Source organism: Eleutherodactylus coqui, chromosome 9 (genome assembly GCF_035609145.1).
Source record: "Eleutherodactylus coqui strain aEleCoq1 chromosome 9, aEleCoq1.hap1, whole genome shotgun sequence".
Lineage (NCBI taxonomy): Eukaryota > Metazoa > Chordata > Amphibia > Anura > Eleutherodactylidae > Eleutherodactylus > Eleutherodactylus coqui.
In genome coordinates, this window is record NC_089845.1 from 59,038,737 (window position 1) to 59,058,478 (window position 19,742).

The 19,742-nt window shown below is 43.3% G+C and overlaps 2 protein-coding genes across 3 annotated transcripts in view; one reads left to right on the forward strand and one right to left on the reverse strand.

The window, feature by feature from the left end:
* Positions 1-19,742, forward strand: part of LOC136578787 (probable 2-ketogluconate reductase) — a 44,429-nt gene that overhangs the window by 11,714 nt on the left and 12,973 nt on the right. The gene's annotated exons all lie outside the window — the stretch shown is intronic.
* Positions 2,162-12,528, reverse strand: RBFA (ribosome binding factor A). The gene is made up of 7 exons (XM_066579449.1): positions 12,326-12,528; positions 12,170-12,209; positions 10,331-10,504; positions 9,319-9,431; positions 6,970-7,054; positions 3,601-3,674; positions 2,162-2,613 (listed from the first exon to the last, which is right to left on the reverse strand). The coding sequence occupies exons 1-7, from the start codon at positions 12,490-12,492 to the stop codon at positions 2,256-2,258; spliced, it is 1,011 nt and encodes a 336-aa protein (XP_066435546.1). The 5' UTR covers positions 12,493-12,528; the 3' UTR covers positions 2,162-2,255.

The window sequence follows — 19,742 nt, forward strand, 5'->3', positions numbered from 1 at the left end:
GGAGCTGCGTTAAAAATGCGAAAACATAAAAATAGAACAGACAGCTCTTGAAATTTGCAGCGTTAGAAACACCGTGTTCGAGCTCAGGTCTCAGTAACCCCATTGAATGCAATGGGAGCATTGTACCGCGGTTAGCACAGCTCTCGGGACACCGCAGTAAAAAAATGTGTGTGTGAGTGTGTGTAAGTGGCTTAAGGAGCTGCAAACAAATTTTCATGTAGTGCAAGAAATGTGTCATGTTTGAAAAGATTACGCCAAAGAGCTAGATCATGTTTGGAAATTTGTTTTGCAGCACAATTTAGCTATGGGTGTGGGGGTAGGGGGTTGGTGCTCCGAGCTGAACTTTTGAAACGGTGCCCCTGAGCCTTTATTTACGCCCATGGTATGCAGATGAGTGTTTTGAGCGCTTGTCAGTCGTTGGCTTATGCCTGTCCGTGAGTATGGAGTCCAGTTCGGCAGTTCCCACCAAGTTTGCCTGTCGGCGAGTATGAAGCCCGTTTCGCAGTTCTTCGCTTTGTCGGAGTTCGCCAGTTCATGGGCGTGGAAGATGTAACAAATTTATTTATTGATTGGCTACATGTTTCAGCATCATTATAGTTCACAGAGGGCGAGTATGAAAAATAACCACTACAATAGGCCACATAATAACGATTTGTGTGTAGATATACACTCAAGAAAAAAAAAGCAAGCATCTACCGCATACGTTGAGATAATCAAGTGAAAACTTTCTCTGTGCGATTGTAATGTTGGTACAAGTAAGTGATTACAATATCAGAGCAGAAGGAGAATTTATTGTAGAAATCTAAACTCTTGATGGGAGGCTCTAGTAGCCTGTTGTACCACCTCTAGCTTGGATACAAGATGTGATACAGGCGGGCATTGAGGCTCTAGTACCCTGTTGTACCACCTCTAGCTTGGATACAAGATGCGATACAGGCGGCATGGTGGCTAAAGTACCCTGTTGTACCAGCTCTGGCTTGGATACAAGATGTGATACAGGCGGGCATGGATGCTCTAGTACCTTGTTGTACTGCCTCTAGCTTGGATACAAGATGTGATACAGGTGGGCATGGAGGCTCTAGTACCCTGTTGTACTGCCTCTAGCTTGGATACAAGATGTGACACAGGTGGGCATGAAGGCTCTAGTACCCTGTTGTGTTGCCTCTAGCTTGGATACAAGATGTGACACAGGCGGGCATGAAGGCTCTAGTACCCTGTTGCACCGCTTCTAGCTTGGATACAAGATGTAATATGGAAGGGAATGGAGGCTCTAGTATCCTGTTGTACCAGCTCTAGCTTGGATACAAGATGTGATACTGGGTGGGCATTGAGGCTCTAGTACCCTGTTAGGTCGCCTCTAGCTTGGATACAAGATGTGATATGGCTGGGCATGGAAGTTCTAGTACCCTGTTGTACCGCCTCTAGCTTGGATACAAGATGCGATACAGGCGGCGTAGAGGCTAAAGTACCCAGTTGTACCAGCTCTAGCTTGGATACAAGATGCGATACAGGCGGCATGGAGGCTAAAGTACCCTGTTGTACCAGCTCTAGCTTGGATACAAGACGTGATACGGGCAGGCATGGATGCTCTAGTACCTTGTACTGCCTCTAGCTTGGATACAAGATGTGATACAGGCAGGCATGGAGGTTCTAGTACCCTGTTGTACCGCCTCTAGCTTGGATACAAGATGTAATACAGAAGGGAATGGAGGCTCTAGTACCCTGTTGTACCGCCTCTAGCTTGGATACAAGCTGTGATACAGGCGGGCATGGAGGCTAAAGTACCCTGTTGTACCAGCTCTAGCTTGGATACAAGACGTGATACGGGCGGGCATGGAGGCTCTAGTACCCTGTTGTACTGCCTCTAGCTTGGATACAAGATGTGACACAAGCAGGCATGAAGGCTCTAGTACCCTGTTGTACCGCCTCTAGCTTGGATACAAGATGTAATACAGAAGGGAATGGAGGCTCTAGTACCCTGTTGTACCGCCTCTAGCTTGAATACAAGATGTGATACAGGCGGGCATGGAAGTTCTAGTACCTTGTTGTACCGCCTCTAGCTTAGAGATACTTCAAACACTTTCTATGCTGAAGTGAATTAACCCAGTTCTCAGATGTCTGATCTCAGAGAGACGAAGTGCAAATTCTATAATTATTAGCAAATTCTTTATTACTGTAAGTCAGGAAATATAGATAGTTTGAAACACATTTATATACAGTGCATATGAAAACAACTTCTCAAATACTTAATCTAACTAGTTCCCACCATCATCTTTCTCCTCTATGTACTCTTCTAGTTCTGCATCATACTCCTCTTGATCATCACAGTACAAGTCATTGTCTGCGGCCAATAGATAGTCTTTCGGGGTCACATGATCACGCTCGGCCCACTTTTGCCTTTTCAATTTTCTCTTTAATATTCTTTGCTTCTTAATCAATGCCAGCTGTTCTTGCTGCTGTTGTAAGAATTTAGGGGCTTCATTTTCTATTGGTTTCATATTCAGTCTTTTCTTGTATTCTGCAATTTTCTTGTTAAATTCTATATGGTCAATTCCAAACATACTAGGAGCTGAGGGTGCCAACGATTCAGAAACAGATGTAGAATCCAGAGGTCTGAAATATATGAAAGGCAAACATTTTGGAAGTGGAAAAATATTCAGTATGACACTACAGTAATTAATTGATCAAAAAGGTTAACGTAGCAAATTGTCTGGGGGAGGCGATATTACTCAGATCGGGTTACACACTAGGGACTCCTGTAATTATAGTCATTTATTATACCCATGAGCAACTCAACAGTGATTTACGTAGCGATTCATATAATAAGCTAGCGCATCAGTGTGGACTTCATATGCTACTATACATAACTGCATATTCTGTGTGGTGCTCTATGATGCTTTCATGAATCCTTATTGCTAATGCTCCATACATGTATAGTAGATACTGGGCGTCAGTGCATGGAACGGGCTTCTGAGCTGAACCTCCTCAATACGAAGGTAGGTGTCACCGGCCAGGATCAGAGATAACCCCGATCCCTGCCACTTAACCATTTAGATTCAAAAGCATTTACATGGCTTGATAGAGGGAGCCCCCTCCCTCTGTCTCCCAAACCCCTGACGAGATTGCGGAGTCCATTAGGCTGACATTTGAGGAACTTGAAGAAAAACCGAGGTGCGTGGAGAGTACGACCATTGTAGGGTAAATAGCAAGCCTTTATTACATTAAAGGCAACCCGTTTCTATGCCAGACCACCACCTTCATCTGGCCATTTACAATACACAGTTGGAGAGCAGGAAAACTTAAAACCTGCTGCAATAGCCAGCCGGCGGGTGACGTTAGAGGATCACGTGACAAAAGTCATGTGACACATCACATAGTAAACTGAACAGTCTCACTGTGAGCCAATAAAATAGAGCCAAAGAGACATAGAAGTACATACAAAATAGATCAGATAAAAAAATTAAATATATATCCATCTATATCTATCTTAACATATACACACATACACACACACACACACACACACACACACACACACACTATATACCAGCCCTGCTACTTTCCCCCTCCCCTATATACACATAGTAAAGCAAAACGTACCTGGGTATATCATTGCATTCGTCGGTAGGGTCGTTAGTGTTTCCAAAATCTAGAGTTGCCAATAAGTTTTCAATCTGAATTATAATGCAAAATATCTATGAGGCCGGTGGAAAACAACTTTTTCACAAATAGCAATTAGGAATTCAAAAGAAAAAATTAAACAAAAAGGTATATATTAAAAAAGTATCATCATTTTCACTGTTAAATATATATAGCTTTATTTTTGGTTAAATTGGTACATGCGCTTAAACCCTCCAAGATCAGAGAGGTTTCATTTTTTTATTGAGTTTTTTTGTCCACACCTTCAAAAAAAAAACAACATTTTTTTCTATGGGGGCTTGTTTTTTTGCAAGACAACTTATTTTTTTTTTAATGGTGCAATTTAATGTACAACATAATGTTATGAAAAACTTTGTCTATTTGTCTGAAAGAGGGTTTCTTTTTTTTTTTGCAGGACGAGCAGAGCTGTGGAGTCAGAAAGCCAAGCCTCCGACTTCTTCACATACGACTCCTGCTTTTTAAATGATAAATTTACTGTATTAATCCTTTGCAATCTAATTTTGGATTCAGGGTTTCCTAGGGGGGTTTTCTCTATCTGCCGTTATACAATGGCACCATCTGCTGGCTAGAGCCAGTACTGGGGTATGGGACATGCTGGAGAAGCCCCCAACAACAGAGCGGCCAGTAATATACAGTAAGAATAGCCTGACGGACGTCTTCTGACATCGGAGCTGTACAGTCTTCAATCAGAATGTCTTCAGACGTCAGACAGTGGGATTGGAAAGGGTTAAAATGGTAGTATCAGGCTTTTCATCACCATTATGATAAAAAAAACATACATTTTTCTGGGCATGTTTTACTCAAAATTTGGGAGGCATGGTGACAAACAGAAAAAAAGCAATTCTGGTGTACTGTATATATATTTTTTAACATTTTACAGTATTCACCATGTGTTATAAATAGTGAAATATTTTAATTGTTTGGACGTTTATGATCACCAATACCAAATATGTGGGGTTTATTTTCATTATTTAGATTATTTTTAGTTCCAAAACTAGGAAAAATGTTTTTGGTTTTTTTTTACGTAAAAAAAAAATAAAAAGTAAAAGTTTTATTAAAACTTTCTAAGTCTTTACTTCATCCCCACAGAGAACTTGAAATTACTTGATCACTTGTACTATATAGTATTGTAGTATAGGGTACAAGTGATCAAGTAAAACACTAACAGAATTTACATAGGGCATACAATGATGTGATAGGTCCATGGAGCCAAAATGAAAAATGGCTTCGATTGTCTGAAGGTGTTACCGTTCCAGGGAGGACACCACAACTAATAATGGGCATGGATTGAACTAGAGAATATGATGAGAAAACAACCGGTGTGTGGGGCAACCGTTCAGGTGTGATAAGAAGCACAGAAACAAAAATGTGCAGCCCAACTTCTTTTTGTTATAGATTAAACCAGCAAACAAGATGCATTTTGAGGTATACAGTAAGCCAGATACCTGCTCTTCTGGGCACACAATCAAATTAGGCTATACAGCTACAGCTGCTTACCCTCCAGAATCCGAAGAAGAGGTTTATGCCTCGAAACACATCGTTTGCCGATTTAATCCATTATTAAAAGAAGTCAGATTGAACACTTTTGTTTCTGGGCTTCGCTTCACACCTGGAAGGTTGCGCCGCGCACCAGTGGTTTTCGCATCATACCCTAATGATGAAATTTTAAACATCTTTCAGCCATCTACTCTGTCACTTCCAAAGCCTCTCCTTATACTGAACCTGTATAAAACTCTTCCCTACATCACCTACCGTATATACCGGCGTATAAGACGACTTTTGAACCCCGAAAAATCTGCTCTGCAGTCGGGGGTCGTCTTATGCGCCGGTAAAACAAAAAAAAAAAAGTGTAAAAAAAAAAATTTTTATTACTCACCTCCCACGGCGTTCTGTCGCGCTCCGGCAGGATGTCGCTCGCTCCGGCAGGCTGTCGCTCGCTCCTCGTCCCCGCCGCAGCATAGCTTTCTGAATGCGGGGCTTGAAATCCCCGCTTCCAGAAAGCTAATACACACGCCGGCAGCCATGACAGCATTGAATGGCTGTGATTGGCTAAAGCACACGTGGCTTCAGCCAATCACACTATTCAATGACATCATTGAATGGCTGTGATTGGCTGAAGGCGCACGTGTTAGCAATCACACCCATTCAATGATGTCATTGAATAGTGTGATTGGCTGAAGCCACGTGTGCTTTAGCCAATCACAGCCATTCAATGATGTCATGGCTGCCGGCGTGTGTATTAGCTTTCTGGAAGCGGGGATTTCAAGCCCCACATTCAGAAAGCTATGCTGCGCCGGGGACGAGGAGCGAGCGACAGCCTGCCGGAGCGAGCGACATCCTGCCGGAGCGCGACAGAACGCCGTGGGAGGTGAGTAATAAAATTTTTTTTTTTTTCTCCACTGAATACCGGCGTATAAGGTGACAGTTGGGGGGTCGTCTTATACGCCCCGTCGCCTTATACGCCCGTATATACGGTACTTCTCTCTAATCTACCAAATGGATGTAAAGAAGTAGGGGACAAACTGCAGGATGACACTACATAGGTGTTTGCTTGTTGTCCATCAGCATGGAAAAACACATGGGCCCGCTTACGTGCTGTAGACATAAGATGGTTCGAAATTTTGTAATTAAGACTATTTATAAAATTTTCCTTTCTTTTTTTTTCTAATTTAAAGGGGTATTCCAGTTGAGAGGCAAACTTTCAAAAATTCCAGATATAAAAAGGTGTTTGAGCCATGTTGATGAACAGCTAATTATGGGTATAAATCACACAGCCATTACCTTCTTATTCTATCCTTCCATCCCTGCTGTTTCCCCACATCGCAGTTTTCCAAAATTCCTGCCGATATGCAGCTTGAATGTGCACTTCCCACAATTCCCAGCTCTGTACTTCCTTGATGTGCACCTCCCAACTAAGAGCTGCTCTATTATTGGTCAGTAATACGGTCCAAAGAGCTGCAGAGAAGAAAATCCATCCCTTGCCGTTCCTAATGAGCAAGCCTGACCTGTATTGCTGGAATGCCTACAGGTCGTATCCAAGGCAACCGGTGAATAAACACTTCTGAAGTGCCGGGAGAAGGTGATGGTTTATAGAGCTTCAGACACAAAGTCCAAAGCAGAACCAAATTGCAAACTTTAACAACATTTGAATAGCTTTTATTTGTGAGCACCTTTGTGTAACTGGAATACCCCTTTAAGTTGTACTGGAGAGATACAAGTGTTATTTCTTAAAAATTGTCATCACTGGCACTACTTGTTCATAAAACATACTTCACTTCCCATACTCCAAGGATAAAAGTAATACCGTACCTCTTGCCTCTTAGCATTATCTTTGTCTTTCACAAACACAACCACTGGAACATTTCCAAGAACTTGATGAGTTGTAAGGAGATGTCTGAAGAACATAGATGAAATAACAGGCAATCAGCTGATCGGCAGACCCCCACCATTCAACCATGAATGACCTGAGGGAAGGTCACTGATAGTAGAAGTCCCAGACAACCCCTCTAACCAATTAGGAAATACAGTCATTTTTTTTCTACATGGAAAAGCATGGAAGAAAATACAAAGGTACAGTTACTGTCACCTGTAATTGGCACATCTTATGTAAGTTAAACTTCCTTTTCCTGGTGACATAGCCACACGAGGGCTTATATGTGCCAGAACAAGTTGTATCTCTCAGTGGTACCATATAATGTAATGGAAAACCTTTATGGATTTCTAAATGGGGTGAAATGAGGGGGGGGGGGGGCCCTATAATTTCGCTTTTCTTTGGCCTTCATGGCATAGAAAATGGACATGCGCTGCTGAGCTCTCCGTGGCTTTTTCATTTAACCCCTTAAGGACACGGCCTATTTTGGCGTTGAGGACCAAACAAGTTTTGATATTTTTTCATCTCCATTCTTCAACAGCCATAACTTTTTTTATTTTTCCGTGGACGCGGCCGTATAAGGGCTTGTTTTTTGCGTGGTGAACTGTAGTTTTTATTGGTACCATCTTTGGGTACATAGACTACATTGTAAAACTTTTATTTTATTTTTTTATGAACAAAGGGGGAGAAAACGCATCAATTCTGCCATAGAGTTTTTTTTTAGAGCGTTAATTATGCAGCATAAATGACACACTACATTTTTTTCTGCGGGTTGGTACGGTTACAACGATACCAAAATTGTTATATTTTTTTTTAGGTTTTTCCACAATAAAAGCCCTTTTTTTGGAAATTATTTTTTTTCTAAACTCACTGCATTCAAAGTCCTGTAACTTTTTTATTTTTCCATGGACAGAGCTCTGTGAGGGCTTACTTTTTGCGAGACGAGCTGTAGTTTGTATTGGTACCATTTTTGGGTACATACGGGTTTTTTTAATCACTTTTATAGCGGTTTTTGGGATACAAAATGCTAAAAAGTAGCATCTTGCCTCAGTTTTTTTTAAAGCTTTTTGCCATGCAGGATAAAAAGCGTTTAATGTATTGTACGTGTCGTTACGGACGCGTCAATACCAAATATGTGGGATTTTCTTTAACATTTTTATTTTTTGATCTTTATATTTCTTTTTTTTTTTTTACAACATCTGTGTCCCTCTGAGGGACTTTCACCACTGCACTCCAGATCGCTGCAATAAGGCATGGCAGGGCTACCACCCTGCCATACCTTATTGCTTATTACAGTGATCTTATGCTATGGCAATACAGGACGCCGGTATCCGGCATCCTGTTGCCATGGCAACCAGCCAGGCTCTCGCGATATTATCACGAGAGCCGGCTGGTTGTCACAGAGGGAGCGCGCTCCCTCTGTGAACCCTTTCCCTTCCGCGATCTACTTAGATCGTGGCAGGGAAGGGGTTAACGGCGGGTGGGCGGAACTCTGATGCCCCCGCTGTCGCAGCGGGACGCCGGCTATCACTGACAGCTGGCTCCCGCTGCGGGATAGCGCGAGATCTGCTATGATCTTGCGCTATCCCTATGACGTAAGGGTATGTCATTTTGCGGGAAGTACCCCGCTCTGATGATGTACCCTTATGTCATGGGGCGGAAAGGGGTTAAAGAATGTACTAAATTGTTGATTCGGCAACTCCTAAAGTATCTGTTATTTCTCCACCAATCAGCAAGTTATCCCTGGTCCTGTGGATAGGGGATAACTTGATATTTTGGTACGACCCCTTGAAGCAAACAGAGTAGCTCTGATTGATGTCCATGAGAGTTACAGAAATAGTGTAGTGCAGGGTACTTGGCTATTTCTATCCACCATCAGCCATTGCATTCTGAGTGGGTGGGGATGGCATAGATCTATATCACACTCAAGTTCGGCACTATGGAGCAATTCCAGCAACCTCATTGGTTCTGATTCACAATTCCAGCAACCTCATTGGTTGTTTGACTTGTCTGATTCAACCTCATTGGTTGTTTGGGTTCCCTGATTCAACCTGATTGGTTGTTAGTGCCGAACTTGAGTGTAATATAGATGTATGCGTGGGGATGATGGGGAACAAAATTAGAAAACCGTGCAGACCCCAGGGGTGGGATTCACACCTATCAGTTTTTTAGGGCATATCCTGTGAACATGCCATATAAACGTGTGACAAGAATACCCCTTTAAAATAAGATCTTGCATACAAAAATGTGTTTAGTAATGTACAGAATAGAAAAGTGATCTGCAATACCGAAAACAAGGTGCATATTTCTGAAGAACTGTTTCAACCTTTGCATCGGTTTCTTGATTGCCGCTGGTGACCCAATAGGCACGACAGGCTGAAAAATCCACCGTTACAGATACCTGAAAGTATCAAGAAATAAAAAACGAAAATACATAATGATTGCTGAAACATGTTCTGCATATCTACCCATTACTACCCAGTACCTATACATTACTATGTGGGAAGGCATAGGCAGTAATCAAACATTAAGGCCATCTGCAGACGGCTGGGTCAGATCCGGCTGCGAGAATTCTTGCAGCGGGACCCGACCCGAGCGCCTGCAGAGAGCACCGCGGACTCACCCACTCCCGCAACTCCGGCTCTTTCATGTGCGCAGAGCGGAGCTGGCGTCCGGTGAGTAACGAGCCCTGCACAGAATTAGAGCATGCCACGGTTTGTTTTCTGCGCGTGATTTCGCATGGCCATCTGCATAGGATTGCGTGCTGTAATGCAATCCTATGCAGGCGTCCAGGGGCGGAAATTCTGCGGGGAATCCCGCCGTAGAATTTCCGCCCATCTGCAGGCGGCCTAAAGGAGCTTTATGGTTTCATTGAACTAAAGCTTAACGAGAAGAGCCTGTATAGTGTTTAGAAGTACATATATATGCTACCTAACGTCTAATTGTGCTAGACCCTTGAGCAAAGTTGGTCGGTTTAATTTTCATAATCTTGTGGATCTATTTACCGAAGAATTGTATGCTAGCCACACCTTGACAGGTAAGTTCTCAATACAGATAACTACTTATTATGGTTTATATCAAATTAAACACTTCTACCACTGTCTATGGCTTAGACCATCCCTAGCTTAACGCAGTTTGAGCGAATTTTGAGCGATCGTCTTGCCGTGTAAATGCACACAACGATTATCGCTCAAAAGATTGCTTTTGAGCGATAATCGTTGTGTCTAAATGGGCCTTTAGAAAGCCCCTAAATAACGAGGACCGCTAGTTTCTGAATGGATCTTAAACATCACGCATTACCTTTGACAGTTCAATTTGAAGATCAAAAACCTCCTCGCTGACTTCTGCGGTGCTCAGCAGGCTGTTCAGCGCTTTGTACAGAATAGAGTTTACAATCTTAATACGTGGATTATTTCCCCGCTTTTCTTTCTGTTGTACCTTCATCAAACTCATTAACCCTTGTGGCTTATTATCCTGCAGGCAACACAAGAGAATCATGAAAACAAGCTTATCATACATTCTGTACAAACTGTTTACTTCCAACTTAAAGGGGTTGTCAGAGTATAAAAATATTGTTTATATGGCCGGGCGTGGGATAAAACAACAAAAGCAGCAGTACTTGTCTCTCTTCACCTCCCCAGAAACAGCGGAGCAGCTCCAGTGAAGATCCCGCTGTTAGCACACAACGGAAGTCAGGTGATTGCTGCAGCCAATAAGAGGCTGCAGTGTCATCTACCGTTCTCCTGGTATCAGTGCTCACAGCCTCCTGGAAGCGCTGGCTCTGACATGCTGAGCACTGTGACTCTTAGCCAATCAGAGCCAGCGCTCGATGAACCAATCACAGCCATTTAATGATTCATTGAGCGCTGGCTCTGATTGGCTAAACGTCACAGCACTCAGCCAATCAGAGCAGCGCTTCCAGGAGGCGGGGATTTTTCAATCCATGGTCAACGATGATGATGAAGAACAGTGCCGGGGACCGGGCTGAAGATGCAGCGGAGCCGGACAGCGCTTCTAAGATGATTTTTTTTCCCCTGCAGCTAGGGCTTATATTTCAACCCTCTCCTCCCCCCCCCCCCTTCCCTGAAAATTCTCGCAAGTGGAGCTACAAAGTGAGAAAACGCAGCGATATCGCATAGACCACCAATGCGATATTGCTGCGATTTTCTCGCGGTGATGTCGTGTCGCTTGTATGAAGAAGGCCTAAAGCTCGTGGACTGCATTCTTTTGTACTGGTCCGTACTCCATCTGACCACATTAGTAATAGAGAATGGAAGTTACACAATCTGGGAAGCACAACGATCACTACTGCTGTAGCAGCTGCTAAGGAGCTGAGCTCCAGGAGGAAAATATATATATCTTAAAAAAGTTCAATAAAGTTTAAGAAATAAAGTCTAAAAAAATAAATAAGACACACTTTTCTCCGCAAAAACGGTTTTAAACTGATTTACATTTTTTTTTTGTAAAGCAGCAATTATTATAGGTATTACCACATTTGTAACAACCCAGACAATGAAAATAATTGTTATTTATCTTGCTTAGTGAACGCCATAAAAATACATTTTATAAATTAACGCCAGAACTGCGATTTTTCTTTTGTTTGCCTCCCAAAATGAATAATAAAAATAAATCCATGTATCCCAAAATGGTGCCAATAAAAACTACAACTCTTCCCTCAAAAAACAAGACCTCACAGAGCTCATATACTGGAAAAATACACATGGCCTGGGTCTTAGAATGCGGCGCCACCGATTCAATTGTTTTTCTTTAAAAATGTATTTTTATTGTGCAGAAGTGGTTAAATAAATAAATCAACATAAACCTGTATCGCAGTGATCACTGACCCGGATAAGCAATTTATCATGTTATTTTTACCCAAAAAAAGCAACATTGTAAAAACAAAACCCCAAAACAGTGGCAAAATTTGCTTTTTCCATGCCCCCCTCCAAAAAAAAAAAAGTAATAAAAGTTATCCAACACATTTTAATGGCACCGCCCTGGGGTACTTATAAACAAAAAATACAACTCATCCCATAAAAACAAGCCCACATACAGCTATGTCAACAAGTTACGGCTCTTGCAATTCAACGATGCCAATCGCTCGGTCCTTTTAACGAATCTCAACCAGACGGTACTTACCGGCCTGGGCAAAGATGGAGTGTCGTACCAAGGCTTCTTTCTGGGGAGAGAATGTAGAAACCAATCACCTTCCTACATTAATCTAAATACAAGCAGCAGCATTTTGTAAAGTATGCAGTAAAGCTCACTGCTACCAGCAGGTGGCGCTCTGCTTACTTGGTCTTGGTAGTGAACTTGTGGAGCAGGCTCTTAGCAGACAGTGCTGCGGAGAGGTGAGCGCTTCTCCCGTGCTGCTGGGCTGCACTGCCGAGTAACGGCCGCACGGCATTGGGACAGGTAGATGCACGGGCGAGAGCGGAGAGAGCTGCAGCAGTCGTCCTCATGGTGCTTCCGCTCTGCAATCCTCCTGCAGATAGGCAATCGGCTGGTTTGACTGCTCAGACCTAACCAAACGATAGAACGTCGTCTTGTTCATGTCCAGCAGATGGCAGCCTAGAGTTCACACAGTGCAAGTCGTACAGCAATGCTTCCCAGCTGCAGTCCTCAGGACTCCAAGAGGTCATGTCGTCAGGATACCCCATATTAGGATCGCCTGAGGCAATGGCGATAATCACATCACCCCCGCAGGACTGAGGAGATCCTGACAACACGACCTGATGGCTGGAGTTGGGAGATACTGTAGGACTGCGTCCAGACGCCGCCGCACACGGTCCGCCACGGGACAGCCCGGATAGTCGTCCAATACATGTTATAGAACATGGAAACAAGTGGCCTCGGAACCCCTTCACACAGGCGTATGCACATTTGCGCCACCTCAACGCTGTATTTTTGCAGGTGCCTTTTTTTGCACACGTATCTCACTGTACTTTTTACGCCCGCAGGACATATTCACTTGCGTGCGCCAAACACGACGCACCGCCTGAAATGACCAATTAATCCAAGGTGTGCTCTTTTTCCAGCAGAATTGCGCAATGTTATAATTATTTCCTTGTGTATTACACGTGCGTTTGCACCTCCCCCTACATTAAGTTCTATGGGGTCCTTCAGGGTGCAATTGCGCAGAAAAGTAGAGCACACAGTTTTTTGTTGCTTGACTGAGGCTGGTTTCACATGGGCGATCGCGTCTTTGTTCCCGCGATTTTTGAGCATCAGCTATGCTTTTTTTTAAGCATAATCCCATCGCTGCCGCCCACGATAAAATCGCACAATTTTTTATTGCAGAAGTCAATAGGACTTTTTACTGTTAAAATCACATCGCAATGGATATTTCGTGCGTTGTGATGTGATAAAGCGAAGGCTCCATAGAGAAACACGGGCGCTAAAAAAAGGCAAAACGCAGAAAGATAGAGCGTGAGTGAAAAGAAACATCGCAGATGGGAAGGAAAGCATTGTACATCAGTGGATTCATAATTCACGATTTTTCTTGCCCCTGAGGGTGGAGATTGGCTGCATTGCTTACATGCTTGTCATGTGATCATGCTACCCAGAAGCCAGCAGAGGGCCGGAGCAGCGCCGACTGCAGCGCCCAGGAGGGGTTTATATGTTATATTTTATTTTATTCAACTGCCTTCATTGGAATAAATTAAGCTTGGGTGGGCTACTGTGGACTGACTACTGTGCCTGACCCAGCCATCCAGGCCCCCTAGCCCCCTCTCCCCCCTGGGACGCCCTCACCCCCCAGACCCCTCTCCCCCCTGGTCTGCCCTCACCTCCCAACCCCCTCTCCCCCCTGGGATGCCCTCACCCCCCAGACCCCTCTACATCCTCTGTACTAATAAACTAGACTATGATGCACATACAGAACAAGAATAATGCTGCACCCAGACTGAACAACCGATGGACACACCAAATAAACCCATTTATCATATATCTGGTGTCCACAGGATTCTCTCCTCTCCGAGTTGTAGTCAGCTGTGTGGCTATATGGGTGCAGAGCTATCAGTCTTTCTGAGGTCCGAGCATCTCAAACTACTAAGAGTCTTCGTTGAGGGAAGCTGTGTATGCAGCGCTCTGTTTGTGTAGCGTGTGAGTGAATACTATAAAGGGAGGCCACAAAGGGGACATTATTATGTGGAGCCACAGAGAGGATACTTTTTACTTGGGACCCTTTAATCTGGGGGTAGCAAGTGCTGGAAGGAACAATTCTAAGTTTTGTTATCCGCTCCATGTATGCCCCTCTTGTGACCCCCCGTTGACAGCAATGCCCACAATGACATTAATAGAAAATATACATTGAAAGTCCCAGAGCCCCCCCGGTCCAGTGCACTCCGACCCCCCTGACACCACTGCAAGCAAGGTTGGGTCATGCTTTTTGACAAGGGGCAAAGACACGTTCAACATCAGATGTACTCTCTCCTGCTCAGCCTGGCCAGGAAGGGGGGTGATGGGTCTGGGGAATAGGAGGCACATTACAGGGGAGGTATCGGAGGCATGAGTAATGTGATGGGGTCACCAAGGGGCACTATTACTGGAATTTCAGCCGCCAGTGCCAGATTATTCACTTCTATTTGTGTCCAAGGGATGCAGTTAGAATTCAGTTAGGAGGAACCGGATTGGGTATCCCTCTTTTCTTGATTCCCTGAACTGGCCATTATATTAACAATGAGTTGGGGAGAACTGTTCCCCCCCCTGAATGGAAGTGGTGACCAGATCTGTACAGCACTGCAAAATATGTATGCTGAGCCCATGCCATCTTTAGAGCAAACTGGCTGTAACTGACAGCTGGCTCCCAGCTGCAACAGCAGGGATCGGTGAAAATAGCGATTCCCACTGTTAACCCCTTACATGCCGAGTCCAATGTGGATTGCAGTAGTTAAAGTGTTCATAGAGGAAGGGTGCTCCCTCTGTGATGTCATAGGCCCTCCGCCATGTATTCGCGAAGGGTTGATAGTTTGCTATGACAACCGAACGCCAGACAATGGAATGCGGGTCTGCCATTATGTATGAACGCTAGGAGAAGCAATAACACATTGTGCAATGTACTATCAGTGCGATCATGGCATCACAGTTTCAAGTCCCCTACAGGGACATAAATTGAAAAAATAAAAATGGTAAAAAAAAAACCCTTTTATGTGCATTTTCCCCTCTTTGTTTAGAAAAATTAAAAAACCCACATGCTTGGTATTGTCGCATCCATAACCACCCATACAATAAATTGAACACATGTTTTATCCTGAAGGGCAAGCTCTATAAAAAAATGGAGCCAAAATGCTTTTTCTGCTCATTTTGCTTTAAAAAAAAAAACACAATAAAAGTAATCAAAATGCCATATACACCCCAAAATGGTATCATCAAAAACTACAGCTTGTCATGCAAAAAAACAAGCCTTCACAAAGCTCACTTATGGAAAAATAAAAAGAAAGTTATGGGACTTAGAATGCAGCGATGCAAAAAATTTCAAAGAAAGATTTTTTTCTGCAAAAGTAAAAAAAAAACCTAAAAAATATATTTTTGCTATTGTCGTAATTTTATAAATCAATACATTTCGTAAATCAACCTGCAGAAAAAAATATCATATAATGTATGCTGCATGATTAACACTGTAAACAAAATGCCAAAAAACAATGGCATTTTGGCATTGCTGGCATTACATCGAATCAATGTGTTTTTTCCCCCTGCCCACATTATATATATTATAGAAACAACAACTCACTTTTAAAAAGTGGAGATGAAATCATCCCCCAACCCCCCACATTGTTGTGTTCTTAGGTCCACAATAGGCCATGTCACGAAGTGGTTAATACCATGCACTAGACCCACTTGAGAAGCTTTGGAAGTGTCTGAAGCAAATGGGCGTCCCATTTGAACAGCTTATAAGGTCGCTTTACAACAACCGAGAAGCAGTGGTCAGGGCAGCTTATGGAAACACAGATTGGTTCGGAATCTAGAAAGGCGTACGGCACGGCTGCATTCTATCAGCAGTCCTTTCAATCTGTACGTAGAAACGATCAGGAAGCGATGCAACTTGGATGAATTAGAAATCAGAGTCAAAATCGGTGGCAGAAACGTCAACAACCTCCGATATGCAGATGCCACCACCCTGCTTGCGGAAAGTGAAAGGGACCTGGAATAGCTTATCTGACGAGTGCAAAAGGAAAGCGAATGCATGAAACTGTACCTCAACAGAAAGATAACGAAAGCCATGACCGCGGTAGGCAACGGTACAGTGAACATAAAAATTAACAACGAAGAAGTCGAGTCGGTCCAAGATTTCATCTTCATGGATCCAAAATTGTTTGCAATGGATAATCTGGACCTGAGATCAGGAGGTGGATTACGCTTGGTAGGAATGCAATTCAAGGAATGGAAAAGATCTGGAAAAGCAAGGATAGTAGCATTGCAACAAAAACCAGACTGGTCAATGCAATCGTCTTTCCCATAACGACGTTTGGTTGTAAAATTGGATGATCAGGAAGACAGGCAGAAGGAAAATTGGTGCGTTTGAACTCTGGTGCTGAAGGAGAATGCTACGGATACCTTGGACTGCCATGACAACGAACAAGATAGTGTTAGATCGCGTCAAACCGAAAATACCACTAGAGGGCAAAATCATCAAACAGCGGCTCTCTATCTTTGGCCACGTGATGCGCGCTAACTCACTGGAAACACTACTGATGCTCAGCAAGGTCAGCGGGAAGAGAAGATCAGGATGACAAAGAACAAGATGGCTAGATACAATCAAGGCCACCACCAACATGTCAATCGTGGAACTGAAAGAAGCCGTGAAAGACACAAATGGGTGGAGAACATTGATCCATAGAGTGATGGAAGGTCGGATGCGACTGAATAGATAATCATTACTGGACCCACTTGGGTATTAAAATAGCTGTGTTCAGGATAGGTCATTAATAAGTGACAGGCAGGTGTCTGCCTCTCCGGACACCCGCTGATCAGCTGCTCCTATTGAATTCAATTGGAGCAGTGCCTGCAATACCAATCTGGGTGGTTCAAAGTGTACGGAGCTGTCTTCCTCTGGCTCTGTAAACATTGAATGCATCTGCCAAATAGCTCCTCAGCAGGAGTTCCTTAAGGCTGCCTGTGCACAGCCGAGGCAGAATATCACTAGCGATATTCTGCAGGGGGGAGAACTGACAGGTCTCCGCAGTAAGCCCATCTAATAGATAGGCTCACTTCAGAAAATCACAGCATGCCGCGATTTGAATGTCACGAGCGGTGAATTGCTATGATTCTCCGCTCATGGACATCGGGCTGTGCTTTCCATAGTTCTCCTATGGAAAGCGTTCACTGCATTACCCACAGCGGGATTTTCGCTGCTGATAACGCAGTGGCATATCGCCTGTGGACAGGAGGCCTTACCCTATTGATGACCTATCCTGAGAATAGATCATGCACAAAAATCATTCTGTATTCATTCACAGGTTTTTATCACTGACTTTCAGTCAGCATAAATACCATCACTGGATAGCAGGCTTGTTGTTCCGTGTAAACGCTCCCCGCTTCACTTAGAAGGTGAAGCGCTGGGCAAAAAACCCGCGATCCAGCAGTGAAGTCTGTTAGTGTAAACGCTCTACAACAGCACTAACGACTTTAGCTGTGACATCAGCACTCGTGTAGTCATATACCCGGCTGTCGGCCTGTGTAAAGGGGCCATAAGGCATAGATAACCTATTTATATTATTCAGGTGACTTAAGATGCATTTATACCACAAAGATGATCTCCCAAAAGATGGCTTTTGAGCAATCATTTTGCATAAACTACTACTTGGTACTAATGCCTATTAGTACCAAGTAATAGCGTGTCAGCCGCCCGTAACTGTAATCAGGCAACACAGCACCTGCTGTTTTCTGATTACTTTCGCTTTGTTCTGACTGCTTTGTCTCAACTGTTCTCAGCTGTCAGCTGTTATCAGCTTTTCCCTGGGCAGAGCACAGCCTGCGGTCCTGCTGATCAGCTGTTCTGCCAAATGATGGTTTTCAAGCAGAACTGAAATTCATCGTTTAGTTGATCAGTGAAAGATGAGCAAATTTTGAGCGGTAATCGTTGTGCCTAAATGGGCCTTTATTTATGAGTTGATCTGATCTTTTATTTGGGGTACAATACATTTCTGATATCCTTTTTCTGTATTTGTTACCTATATAACAAGAACCCTTTACACAACACGAAAGCCTATTACTAGTTCTAAATCTGTGATATGTCATTTCCACTTTCAAAAAATCTATCCATTATTGGGATCTCCTCTCTTTTCTACTTCTCAATGACATTTTCTATAAGTATTCAGTTTGTATTCAGCATGCAGTTTGTCTGCATAGTCTATAGACAGGGATACATTGTTCTGGGTTTGCAGAACTGCAAATGTCATGACAGATGTGCATTCTTATCCATGTAAGTTAATCTATAAAACTGGTTCTTCATGCAATTCATTAACTTCTTCCACTTCACTAGCAAAGTTGGAAGCGTGTCAGAGAAGTAAAAGTCAAGAGAGTGGTAAGTACGTATCATCTGAGGCTCTATATCTTTTTCAGAATTTATTCAACAATCAGTTATATGTGTAGGTAGTCTGTAAGATAGGGGTGCACGACCTTCTGTGACCCTTGATATCAGATTGTGTTACTTATACAGAAGAAAGAGAAATTAAAGGGGTTGTTTGAGTTATAGCTTATTGGTAGAAGCCCTTCCTGATGCAGTAACATAACAAAGAGACATATACTCACCTCTCCCGGCTACCGCTGTATCCGGCAGCGCTGCTCCGGGTCTCCCCTCTGATGTCACATTTACAGGCTGCTGCAGCTGGTTTACAGGACGTCAGTTGCTGAGCTCTGTTATTGGCTAAAGCCCTTGTGACGTCCCGTAAATCAGGCGGGATTGCAGCCTGTGAATACAAAGGTGCAGACGACTAAGCACCGGCACGAGACGCAGGGGGAGCCGGGAGAGTTGAGTATATGTCTATTTTGTTATGTTACTGCATGGGGAAGGGCTTCTACCAATAAGCTATAGCTCCAACAACCCCTTTTACCTCTTTGGCACTAACATACAGGACATATGAACACTATTATAAAGCTAATGTAGATCAGGAAATGGAATTGTTTATGCCCTTACAGTGCAGTGATATAGCGGTGGCACGTAGGTGGCCTGATTATAGTATACATTTGGTGTACCTAAAGGGCAACTCCCATCTCATGTAAACATGGCCATCCATGGCTGGGATTTTGGAAACAGCTAAACTTCACTGGTCTACATTATTTCTGTAACTCTCTTAGAAGTTAATGGGAATTATGGAAAGAGTGTAGCACATCAAGTTTATGCCATTTATGTAACTTCTGAGATGTGGAAACAGTGTAGCTGTTGGAATATATGAATATATGAATATTAATTGGATGCCAATAAAATGTATTTTGTATTGTAGTACGTGAGTATGTACAGCTGCCAATAGAAAAAAAACATGTTAGAAAATAAAGCCCCACTTACACGCAACAATTATCGCTCAAAATTCGTTCAAACAATGGCATATGAGCGATAATTGTAGTGTGTAAATGCTACCATCATTTACTTTTCAGCTGAACGATGATTTAAGGTGAGCTTAAAATCCAGCCAGAGAGTAGATAGCAGGGACTGCACGCTGTGTTCTGCTGGGGAGCAGCTGATTACACTGTATTCTCTTAGCAGCCCCTGCGA

Excerpts from the sequence above, each read along its gene's own strand:
- RBFA (XM_066579449.1), bottom strand. The coding sequence starts at position 12,492 with ATGAGGACGACTGCTGCAGCTCTCTCCGCTCTCGCCCGTGCATCTACC. Across the intron at positions 10,505-12,169 it reads CTCCATCTTTGCCCAGGCCG|GATAATAAGCCACAAGGGTT; the intron begins GTAAGTACCGTC and ends TGTTGCCTGCAG. Across the intron at positions 9,432-10,330 it reads TTCAAATTGAACTGTCAAAG|GTATCTGTAACGGTGGATTT; the intron begins GTAATGCGTGAT and ends TGATACTTTCAG.